We start from the raw sequence: 12,500 nt of genomic DNA, 5'->3' as shown, positions 1-12,500 counted from the left end.
AATAATAGCAGGAAGAAACTGAACTGTTTAGAGGCTGTTTTTATTAGAAACCATATGCCATTAATCAACATTCAACAAAATATGTGTGGTATTTTAGAACTCTTCGGAGCATCCCGTGTCAACCATAGAACATGACTCATGTAACCAGACCTCTCCTTTATGTCTTCTTTTATGTATTTATATTCTTCTAAGAAATATCTTCAATAAAATTACCAGAAGATGCCTAATGTGTAGGCGAAATGTCGTTAAATGTTGGTTTTTATTTCCAAGCATGGACTCATTCGGAATAGAATAGAAAGTCTTTAGAAGATCACCAATGCAGAGTATGCAGTGATATTTAATAGAAAATGTATCGATGAAAACCTGTTCCCTAAATTCACTAATATATATATATATATATATATATATATATATATATATATATATATATATATATATATATATATATATATATATATACATATATATACATATATATATATATATATATATATATGTATATATATATACATATATATATATATACATATATATATACATATATATATATATATATATATATATATACATATATATTAAAATATATATATATGTATATGAGGCATGCGTGAGTCAAGGAATAAGTAAATGAATGAATATGTAAATGAATTAATAGATTAAAAGATAAATAGATAGATGGAGTAAAAATAATAATGAATAGGTAGATTAGTAAATGAATAGATATATAAATGAATAAATAAATAGATAAATGAATAAATTAATAAATAGATAAAATAAACAAATAAATAAACGAATGAATAAATGAAGAACTAAATATATAACTAAATTAATAAATGAAATTTTTAATAAACAAATGAATAAATAATTAAATAGATAAGATTATACTCGTGAATTAGCTAGTGGAAGAGTTAACCGAGAAGATTTCTAATCTTCTGAATGCCTGAGAGTTTCCCTCACCTGAATAAAAATCGCCTGACCCCAGACATGATGAAACTTATAAGGTTGAGTTAGCCAGTGAAAAGACTGAAGTGGGAGATCTAAGTAGTAGCTCTAGCTAGGTAAAGCAAAGTGATAGTGTTTGAGGACATCAAAATCGTTTCTGTAATAACTGACAAATTGACAATGGCATCCCCAATATTGAATACAAAAATAGATGAAGATAATTAATCAATTAATAAATTGACAAATGGGAAATATATAAATTAAAATAAGTAGATAGACAAACTAACAAATATGTAAGTGAATATATGAATAAATGAATGAGTAAATAAAATAAATATATTAATAAATAAAAAATAAAGAGATAGATGAATAAATAGATAAATGAATAAGTATATAAACTATTAAACAAATAGATTAAAAGATGAATAAACAAAGAAATAAATAAATTGAGCATCTGTCTGTGATTACTACAACATTCTATTATCATCGTCCTTGGGAACTGTTGCTTTATGTATTTTATTATTACTTCACTTGAATATCATCGTGCTTCAATATTGCATAAGCAATTTGTGGGCAATACTTACAACATTCATAATTTTGAGTGTAGATATAGCTATTGTAGCAGTACATCTTTCTGCAGCCTCTTCCATAAGTATCGTTAATTATGGCAATGGTCTCGCCATGGAAATAGTGTTGTAGGTTGTATACACAACCTGAAAAAACAACAAATTATTTCAACTCTAATAGAGACAAAAATGTAGTAAAAGATTATTCGTTCTAGAAATGCACCTGTGTCAATAATGCCTGAAGATGCCAAGTGTAAATGTCATTTTGTTTGAACTGGTTATATGGTGTATTCATGAAATGTGACACCGCTGGATTCGTTTAGATCGTGATAAGCAACAGAGGACGCTATTTTTCAGGAAATGTGGCAAAGCTGGATTTGTTCAAATTGTGCACAGCAAACAAGATGGGCATCTACTATAGAATGAAAAGAACAACAACAACAACAGCTTACATAACAATTAGAATACAGATGAAAATGTATCCAACCTTGTTTATTTCAAGCGAGCCTAGGACAGCTAAGGTACAAATCACTGTTTAAACATGGGATCAAAGGGAAAAAAAATCGATTATCATACGCTTGTCAAGTTCATACGAAGGTTCTGGCACATTTGCATAACCAATGTAAGAAAGAATGTGGAAATATTATCGTACCGACGCCAAATTTTAATACATATCATTGTACGCTCGTCAAGTCGTGGCGTTCCTGCGAAGAGTCTGGGCACAAAGCGAGAGAAAATATCGAAATAGTATCGTACATTCGACAGATGGGGAAAATGTAAATATCATCTTAGGCTCGTCAAGTTGTGTTCACAATACTTACATCGAGTCCTTCTATAAACAATCCGGTTTTCGGGGACGCCTCCGTCAAATGTTCTAGCATTATCTGAACGGTTTGGCATGCATTTATCAAAATCACTTTGGCATACGTAGTGACATTGCGCTGAACTATTGGAGCAGTTTAATTGGCAATAATCTGCTCTTTCATAGCAATATTTTGATAAAGATAGGCTCTCTTGCATGCGTTCCATCCTTCCACCGTCCTTAGTATTCTCACCATGCAGTGGTACTGTCAGAGGAGGAAGAATAAAGTGAAAATTTCGAAACATTCACAGGTTTAGATTACGGAATTTTAATATGCTCATTCATAGAATTATAATGAAAAAAATCGTGGTCATTCGATTCGTGAAATAAAAATGATAACTTACATTCTTGGTCGCCAAAACTTGGGTTATGCAATGTATTTCTTATGGTTTTCAAGTCATCATCTGTGTCAATATTGTCCATGCGATTATTTGACCTCCTTCAAGGGAAGTGAATAAAGTAAAGAATATGATATAATGACATACAATATAAAATCATGTATGATATATATATGTATATATATATATATATATTATATATAGATATATATATATATATATATATATGTATATATATATATATATATTATATATAGATATAGATAATGGAAGACCATGTGTAATTTTATGTACATGTAATTATATAGATATACCTGCAAATGTACCCATATACACACACGTACACACATATACACATACAAACACAAACACACAGATACAAAACATATATATATATATATATATATATATATATATATATATAAATGTATATATACATATATACGTATAAATATGTATGTATAAGTATTATATATATATATATATATATATATATATATATATATATGTGTGTGTGTGTGTGTGTGTGTGTGTGTGTGTGTGTGTGTGTGTGTGTGTGTGTGTGTGTGTGTGTGTGTGTGTGTGTGTGTGTGTGTGTGTGTGTGTGTGTGTGTGTGTGTGTGTGTGTAAATATATATATATATATATATATATATATGACGTAAGCGGAGTAGGAAACACAAGAGCCTTAGTCTTGAATAGTCTTAGTGAGGAATAAAGTCAAGACTAAGACTCCTGTGATTCATCATAAATTGACGCAGTCCGAAGACCTGTATTTCTCATTGTCTTCTCCATTTGTGCATAAGGGGACGGAGAGGGGGGTCGCCTATTTAATGAAGCGGCCTTGCTGTGGATGTGCTGTGTCTTGCGACACTACTTCTGACCCAAGGCAGTGGGCGAGATGCAGGGATGACACGTCATCCAGAAGGACCCGTGATTAGTGGGAGGGAGGGGGTGAATGGGAGTGGAGTACGTGTGCATGGAATGGGTGGGAGTGGATTTTATGCTTTTGATCTTGGCTACCTCCCTTCAGCTGCGTAAATTTATTTTTCACACATACTCCCTCAATCTCCCCCCCCCCCACACTCTCCTCGTGCATCACAGCATCATCCATATACAACCATTCTCCACTCACCTCTATTTTTGGTCCTCTCCCGTCCTTCCTCTACAGACGTTCCCCTCTTTTCTAATGCCCCTTTTACCCCGTCCATCCATCTCATCCATGGTCGCCCCCTCATGTTCACCACTTCAACCTCTGCCTTCCACACCTCTTTTACTAACCTTTCTTCACTCATTCCTCCCATGTGTCCAAACCATCCCAATACTCTTTCATCAACCCTATCACCCAACTCCCTTTCCACTCCCGTTCTCCTCCTCACCTCGTTTCTCTCTCTAACCAGCCTAGTAACCCCTATCATACATCTCAGGTACCTCATCCCAAACACATTCAAACTCCTCCTCGCTTCCTCTCTTATGTTCCATGTTTCTGCCCCATACAGTGTTGTCGTCACAATCACTTCTTCATACAGTCTCCTTTTAGTATCCATTCCCAAATGTCTATTTCTCATTACACTTTTTAATCCCACAAGGCATGTACTTGCTTCTCTCAATCTACATTCTACCTCATCTCCAATCCTACCTTTACCACCACATTCGCACCCAAGTATCTAAAACTATCCACTTCCTCCAGTCTCTCTCCCTTAATACTTAGTTCCAGTCTACTGGCACTTTCTCCCCTTGTATATCTCATCACCTTACTTTTACATACATATACCAAAGACTTTCTTCCCCCTTACACGGGAGGTAGCCAAAAATCAAAGGCATAGAAACCACTCCCACCCATTCCATATCCTATATACTCCACTCCCCTCCACCCTCTTCCCTCCCTGTCCACTGCCCTGGTTCAGAAGCAGTGTCGCAAGACACAGCACATCCACAGAAAGGCCGCTTCATTAATTCGGCGACACCCCCTCTCCGTTCCCTAATGTAGAAAAGGAGGAGACGGGGAGAAATCCCTTCGGGTTGCATCAATTTATTTCTCATACATACGCCTCAACCCCCATCTCCCACCCACTCCACCTCATGCATCACAGCATCATCCATACACAACCATTCTCCATTCACCTCTATCTTCTGTCCTCTCCCGTCCTTCCCCAACAGGCATTCCCCTCTTTCACAGTGCTCCTTGTACCCCATCCATCCATCTCATCCTAGGTCAACCCCTCATGTTCACCCCTTCCACCTCTGTCTTCCACACCTCTTTTACTAATCTTTCTTCACTTATTCCTCCCATGTGTCCAAACCATCCCAATACTCTTTCATTAATCCTATCTCCCAGCTCCCTTTCCACCCCTGTTCTCCTCCTCACCTCCTCATTTCTCACTCTAGCCTAGTAACCCCTATCATACTTCTCAGGCATTTCATCTCAAACATATTCAAACTCCTTCTCCCTTTTTCTCTTATGTTCCATGTTTCTGCCCCATACAGTGTTGTCACAATTACTCCTTCATACAGTATCCTCTTAGCATCCATTCCAAAATGTCTAATTCTCATTAGATTTTTTAATCCACCAAGGCGTTTACTTGCTTCTCTCAATCTACATTCTACCTCCACCACCACTCCTCCCTTTCCTGCCACATTTGCACCCAAGTATCTAAAACTATCCACTTCCTCCAGTCTCTCTCCCTTAATACTCACTTCCAGTCTGCTGCTACTTTTTTCCCTTGTACATCTCATCACCTTACTTTTACCCACATTTATCTTCAACTTCCTTCTTTCATAGATCTTCCCAAACTCTGTCACTAACTTCCTCAATTACTCCTCTGATCCTGCTACAAGCGCAGTGTCGTCAGCAAACAACAACTGGCTTATTTCCCACTTTTCTTTATTTTCTTTAAACATCTCCAATCCCTGACCCACTACCCTTGCATTCACCTCTCGCACCACCCCATCCGTGTATAAATTAAACACCCAAGGCGACATAAGTCATTTCTGACGAAGTCCCACCTTTACCTCAAACCACTCATGCTCCATTTCTAATCCTAACACAAGGTCTACTACTCGCGTAAAAACTCTTGACCGCTATTAACAGCTTTCCTCCTATCCCATATATCTCCCACAGTGCCTTCCTGTGTCTACCCTGTCATAAGCCTTTTCCAGGTCCATAAAAAACCCGAAATACATCCTTACTTTTTCCTATAGCTTTTTCACATATCTGTCTCACCACAAAAATCTGACCTACACAACCTCTATCCATCCTAAATCCACACTGTTCCTCATGAATTACTTCCTCTGTTCCTCTCCTAATCCTCTCAATCAAGACCCTCCCATAAGCCTTCCCAACTACACTTAACCTTACATTTACCCACGTTTATCTTCAACTTCCTTCTTTCGCACACCTTCCCAAACTCTGTCACTAACTTCCTCTGATCCTGCTACAAGTGCAGTGTCGTCAGCAAAAACAGCTGACTTATCTCCCATGTTTCTCCATTTTATCAACCATCGCCAATTCCCTTGCATTTACCTCTCACACCACCCCATCCATGTATAAATTGAACATCCCTGGCAAAGTCCCACCTTTACCTCAAACCACTCACTCTCTCCATTTCTGATTCTAACACAGGCTCTACTACTCACGTAAAAGTCTTGACTGCTCTTAAAAGGTTTCCTCCTGTCCCATATATCTGCAATACCTCCCACAGTGCCTTCCTGTCTACCCTGTTATAAGCCTTTTCCAAATCCATATAGGCCCCAAAAAAACATCCTTACCTTTTCCTAAAGCTTTCTGACATATCTGTCATACCACAAAAATCTGATCCACGCAACCTTTACCAGTTCTAAACCCACACTGTTCCTCACCACTTGCTCCCTGTGTTCCATTCCTAATTCTCTCAGTCAAAACCTTTCCATAAGCCTTCCCAACTACATTTAACAAGCTGATCCCTCTGAAACTACTACACTCACACATGTCCCTTTTTCTCTTGTAAAGTAAAACTATACAGGCACTCCTCCAGTCCTCCAGAACTCTTCACGATGAATATTTCCAAGGTTTAATGGACCCCAGATATAGTATCAGAATTATTCATCACCAAAGAAATTGTCAACAAGTTTCCTCCCCCTCCCCCAAATTTCGTGTTTCACCAGAGAATTAACCACACTCGTGGTTATACATATATATATATATCATATATATGTATGTATATACTGTATATATATATATGTATGTATATACTGTATATATATATATATATATATATATATATACTGTACATATATATATGTATATATCATATATGTGTATACATACATATATATATATATATATATATATATATGTGTGTGTGTGTGTGTGTGTGTGTGTGTGTGTGTGTGTGTGTGTGTGTGTGTGTGTGTGTGTGTGTGTGTGTGTGTGTGTGTGTGTGTGTGTGTGTGTGTGTGTGTGTGTGTGTGTGTTTATATGTATATATATGCATATGTATAAATGTATATATAAATATATATCTTTTTTCAACAACAAATCACTTTTAATTCCATGCCATCGCAGTCGAGACAGAGTCGCTCGATGGATCCATCCGTCGGAAATTGAAACGTGGACGAGCCGAGGATTCGAACCCAGTCAACCCGTAACAAAATTACAGTGACGTAAACCAATACGCTATCAAGAGAGCGTATTGGTTTACTTCACTGTAACTTTATTACGAGTTAGCTGGGTTTGAATCCTCGGCTCGTCCACGTTTCAATTTCCAACGGATGCCTCCATCGAGCGACTCTGTCTCGACTGCGATGGCATGAAATTAAAAGTGATTTGTGGTTGAAAAAGGATATTAATTGATCACTGGGAACCATTCATTGTGTATGTATACACATACATATATATATATATATATATATATATATATATAAATATATATATAAATATATATATATATATATATATATATATATATATATATATATATATGATATGATATATGTAACATTACATATATTTTGTGAGAAGGTACAGTGGCACTAGGAACTACGCTCTTAGTCGAATATGAAGATTTTTTTTTTCTTTTTTAACGAAGATGTACCGTATATGAACACTGGTTCGTATAAAAGGAATAGATATATGAATGTCCTTACACTCCATTGTTCCGCGGACCACAAGGATCATCTTGGATTGGTACCCATTCGCCGTCAACACAGATCGATATATTACACTTGCTTCTATCTAGAATCTTCATCGTCCCGTTGGGGAACATTTCTCCATCGTGCTGACAACCTGTGGGGAGTCATTAAGTAGTGGGTCAGTGCCGAAAAAGACAGCATCACCACCCAGCATCACTCATATCACACTTCACCGGAACATTTTCATCGTTGATGACCGAGGAAGAGATAGACGTGCAGTCACGAGCAACGGTTTTGACCCACCCAACTATTTTTTTCTTGTTTTCTTGCTGTCTATAAAGGAAATTTATCCAACTTTAAGCTAAATACTACATAGGAAAACATATAACATATTCGAAAAAAAGGAAATCGTATTGACGTTAGGAGAACTATAGCGTGGGTCAAAAATATTGCTTGTGACTATATCTCATAAAGCAGCCTGGTATGTCGAATATTTACTCCTCAGAGCCTTTGGATTACACACACATACACACACACACACGCGCGCGCGCGCGCGCACGCACACACGTGATATGATTACAATATTCAGGTCGTTAAAGGGATAGACTACATTGACAGAAGAGATCTCTTTATTAGGTATGGGAGAGCTTTAAGGATGTGAAGAAATACAGTTTATCTATACATATGTATAGATACTTGGAACAACTTAGGTGATGTAGCACTGGAACAATACATATTTTGAAATCTAGATATGAAAATTGAAAAAAGGATATAGACCAAGTTGGAACTATAAATGAATATGGATCGAGGTATGATAAACTGTAGAGTAAAAGACAGGACACCGTGAGCGTTGTTTTTTAATGTATACTATATTTAGGTAGATTAGGTAAACATGCAAATGTGAATGAATACTCACATCCACATCCACCTGATACGTGGACTATTTTCATCTGTACTGTATGACTATTGTCAGCCACCATCTGGCCGTCGTCGGTCAAGTGGAGCCAAGACTGAAGAGAAAAACAGAAGTTCTGCCTACAGCGCATCGTGCTTATCAGAAGGCACAAACACAAAGACCAAGGGTACCAAATAACTTTCAAGAACTTGGTCTGCCATTAGGAGGCTACGCCTTATACCGTACATATAAAGATAGTGGTTTTCGTGAAAACACACACACACACAAACACACACACACACACACACACACACACACACACACACACACACACACACACACACACACACACACACACACACACACACACACACACGCACACACACACACACACACACACACGCACACTTCAACGAATGGACGGCTTAGAAGACGTTCTGAAGAAAAGTGAAGTCTGTGGATCCCAGCGCAAAGAGAAGTGCCTAGTGTTTTTGCAGGGTGGGGGGGAAATTGCTCGTGGAGTAGTGGGAACGTAGGGAAGGAGGAAAAGGGGAGGGATTACTGAGGGAAATGGAAGGAGATGAGGAGGGAGTAGACTTTGCCCAGCCAGACAAGCGGAAGGTAACAAAAGACTTAGCGAGGATCAAATGTCTAATAAAAATGTAAAGATTAGAAGTATAGAGAGGAGCAATACAGAAGAAAGTGACGAGAATATGTTCCAGGGATTTAAAGAGGGTGGGGGGGACACAACCCCCCCCCCCGACTGATAAGACTGGAGGAGAGAGTTGATAAGGTGATCGAGGACTTGGAGCGTAAGTTAGGTAACGTAGACTCCATTTTCCAAAGAATTGAAAGGTTGGAACAACTAGAGAAGGCTAACAGAAACTTAACTGAAGAAATAGAGGACCTAAAAAGACAGTTAGGAAATGTAAAGGAGGAGAATGAGAAATTGAAGAAGAATAGTAATGAAAACAGAGAGAAAATAGCTACAGAAGCTAAAAATTGGAGAATAACTCAAGAAGGGAATAAGGTTTCATTCACTGACATAGTCAAACAGCAATTGAAAGAACATAATGAAGACTCAGTTATTAAAGTGATGAGACAGAAGGAGAATATAGTAAGAGAATTAGCTGACAAAAAGAAATGTATAATTATATTAGGAATGGAAGAGAAACATAACCCAGATAGAACCGCAAGAATCAAGGAGGAAAATGAAAGAGTAAGCAGTTTATTAAAATTAGTCCAGGAAGATGAACCAGAAATTATAAAGGAAATTGAGGAAAAATTCAGACTCGGAAAATATAGTACAGATAAGACCAGACCAATTAAGATTAAATTCAGGTCACAAACAACAGCAGAGAAAATTCTATCCAAGACAGGGAAACTAGCAACAAATGATCAATATAAAAAGGTATGGATAAAAAGAGAAATGAATAAGGAGGAAAGAGAGGCAGAAAAGCAGAAAAGAATTGAAGCTAAGGCAAAAAACGAGGAAAGAACGGAGTCAGAGAAAGAGAGATTCTATTGGAGAGTAGTGAACATGAAAATAAAGCAGTTCGACATACTAAAGAAAAACATAAGGGAAACAGAGAATACAATGGAAGTGGCAGAAAACTAAGAGTGTCTTACACAAATATAGATGGATTGATAACAGGATTGAATGAACTGAATGATTATTTGAAAGAAAAAGAACCGGACATAATGGGAATTGTAGAAACAAAATTAAAAGGCCCACTACCACCCAACAGTGTAGGACATGATACATACAATTATTGGATTAGAAACAGAGAGAAAAAACAAGGGGGTGGAGTTATGTTCCTGACTAAGAAGGATATAAACGTGAAAGGTGTCATATATGGAAAGAATACAGTAGAGATGATTATGATAGAAGTGGAAGACCGAGATAAGAAGAGCAGAAAGTTTGTGATAAATTATGTGCCTCCGAAAACAGCCTCATGGGAGGAGAGTGAACATAAAAGTATGTTAGAGGACACAAAGATAGCATTAACTAAAATAATGGAAGACGGAGGAAGAATAGTTATGATGGGCGACTTTAATTGCAAAGAAATCTGCTGGGAAGAAATGACAGTAAAGAGTGGTGATGACTCATGGGGAAATGCTCTACTTGAGATGATTACTGACCATTCAATGACACAATGGATACAAGAGAACACTAGGTATAGAAATGAAGAAGAACCATCGAGGCTAGACTTAATAATTACATCTGAACCTAGAATAGTGGACAAGATTGAATATAAAACACCAATAGGTAAAAGTGACCACATATTGATTGAACTGGAACTTAATGAAGAAAAATATATGAAAAGAAATGAACAATATAGAAAAGGAAGAATGATGTATGAAAAAACAAACTTTGATAAAATAAGAGAATTCTTCCAACAAGAAAACTGGGAAGAAATATACAAAGAAGAAACAACAGTGGAAGAGAAATGGAATATTTTGACAAAAATTTACAAAAAAGGAGTGGAAAAGTATGTCCCAAGACAAAAACAAGAAAAAGAATATGTAAAATGCTGGTACAACAAAAGTTGTAGGGAGTTAAAGGACAAAAGAGACAAAGCCTGGAACAGATGGAAAAAAGACAGAAGACCTGAAAAATGGAAAATATATACTGGTTATAGAAATGAATATGTACAAAAGTGCAGAGAGGAAAAAAGAAAATATGAAAAAGATGTTATAGAAAAGTGTAAAGATCAACCAAAACTATTCTACAGATTTGTAAACAATAAACTGAAAAACAAACAAGACTTAGAGAAATTAAGACAAGGAGGAGTTGAATACACTGAGGAAATGGAAATGGCAGAAATTATGAACAAACATTTTAAATCAGTGTTTACAAGGGAAAATATACAACCTGAAGAGATTGAGTGGAAGGAAAAAGTCCCCCCTATGGAAGAAATAGAAGTAACAAAGAATGAAATATTGACACACTTGGGTAATTTTGATGTCAGAAAATCGCATGGGCCAGATGAAATAGCAAACTGGATTCTGAAAGAATGCAGGAATGAACTGGCAGACAAAATACATAGCATAATAAGCAGTTCCTTAAAAGAAGGAAAAGTTCCAGAAGATTGGAAAAAAGCAAATATAGTACCTATATATAAAGGAGGAAATAAAGAAGAACCTACCAACTATAGACCAGTCTCTCTAACAAGTACAATAGCAAAAATATGTGAAAGAATTATCAAAAGTAGATGGGTAAAATACTTGGAAAAAAACAACGTACTAAATCCAAGGCAATTTGGATTCAGACAAGGACGATCATGCGTCACCAATTTAATATGTTTCTATTCAAGGCTAATAGATATAATACAAGAAAGAGATGGATGGGCTGATTGTGCATTTCTAGACCTAAAAAAAGCTTTTGACAAAGTACCACATAAGAAGTTGCTTAAGAAATTAGAATATGAAGGAGGAATACAAGGTAAATTGCTAAATTGGATGGAAGACTTTTTGCAAGAAAGAAAAATGAGAGTAGTGATAAGAGATCAGCACTCAAAATGGAATGAAGTAATAAGCGGTGTCCCGCAGGGAACAGTTCTGGCCCCAATAATGTTTGCTATATATATTAATGATATGGATGAAGGAATTGAAAGCTATATGAGCTTCTTTGCAGATTATGCAAAATTACTGAAAAGAGTGAAAACTGAAGAAGATTGTGAATCACTACAGAGAGATTTAAATAAAGTACAAGAATGGAGTAGGAAGTGGGAGATGGAGTTCAATACAAAAAAGTGTAGTATAATGGAATTTGGAAAAAGCAAAAA

At 36.5% G+C, this 12,500-nt stretch overlaps 1 protein-coding gene across 1 annotated transcript in view; it reads right to left on the bottom strand.

The window, feature by feature from the left end:
* Positions 1-12,500, bottom strand: part of LOC143040511 (uncharacterized) — an 18,493-nt gene that overhangs the window by 1,302 nt on the left and 4,691 nt on the right. The window contains exons 4-8 of the mRNA XM_076211604.1: positions 8,734-8,827; positions 7,833-7,971; positions 2,715-2,809; positions 2,330-2,575; positions 1,527-1,655 (exon numbers count right to left, since the gene is read on the bottom strand). Coding sequence (XP_076067719.1) covers positions 1,527-1,655; positions 2,330-2,575; positions 2,715-2,809; positions 7,833-7,971; positions 8,734-8,827 — 703 coding nt within the window. The remainder of the gene's footprint in view (positions 1-1,526; positions 1,656-2,329; positions 2,576-2,714; positions 2,810-7,832; positions 7,972-8,733; positions 8,828-12,500) is intronic.

Source organism: Oratosquilla oratoria, chromosome 28 (genome assembly GCF_046742065.1).
Source record: "Oratosquilla oratoria isolate Oo_2021 chromosome 28, ASM4674206v1, whole genome shotgun sequence".
NCBI classification, from domain to species: domain Eukaryota; kingdom Metazoa; phylum Arthropoda; class Malacostraca; order Stomatopoda; family Squillidae; genus Oratosquilla; species Oratosquilla oratoria.
The sequence above is the reverse complement of the archived record's forward strand: the minus strand, read 5'-3'. Positions and strand labels throughout refer to the sequence as shown.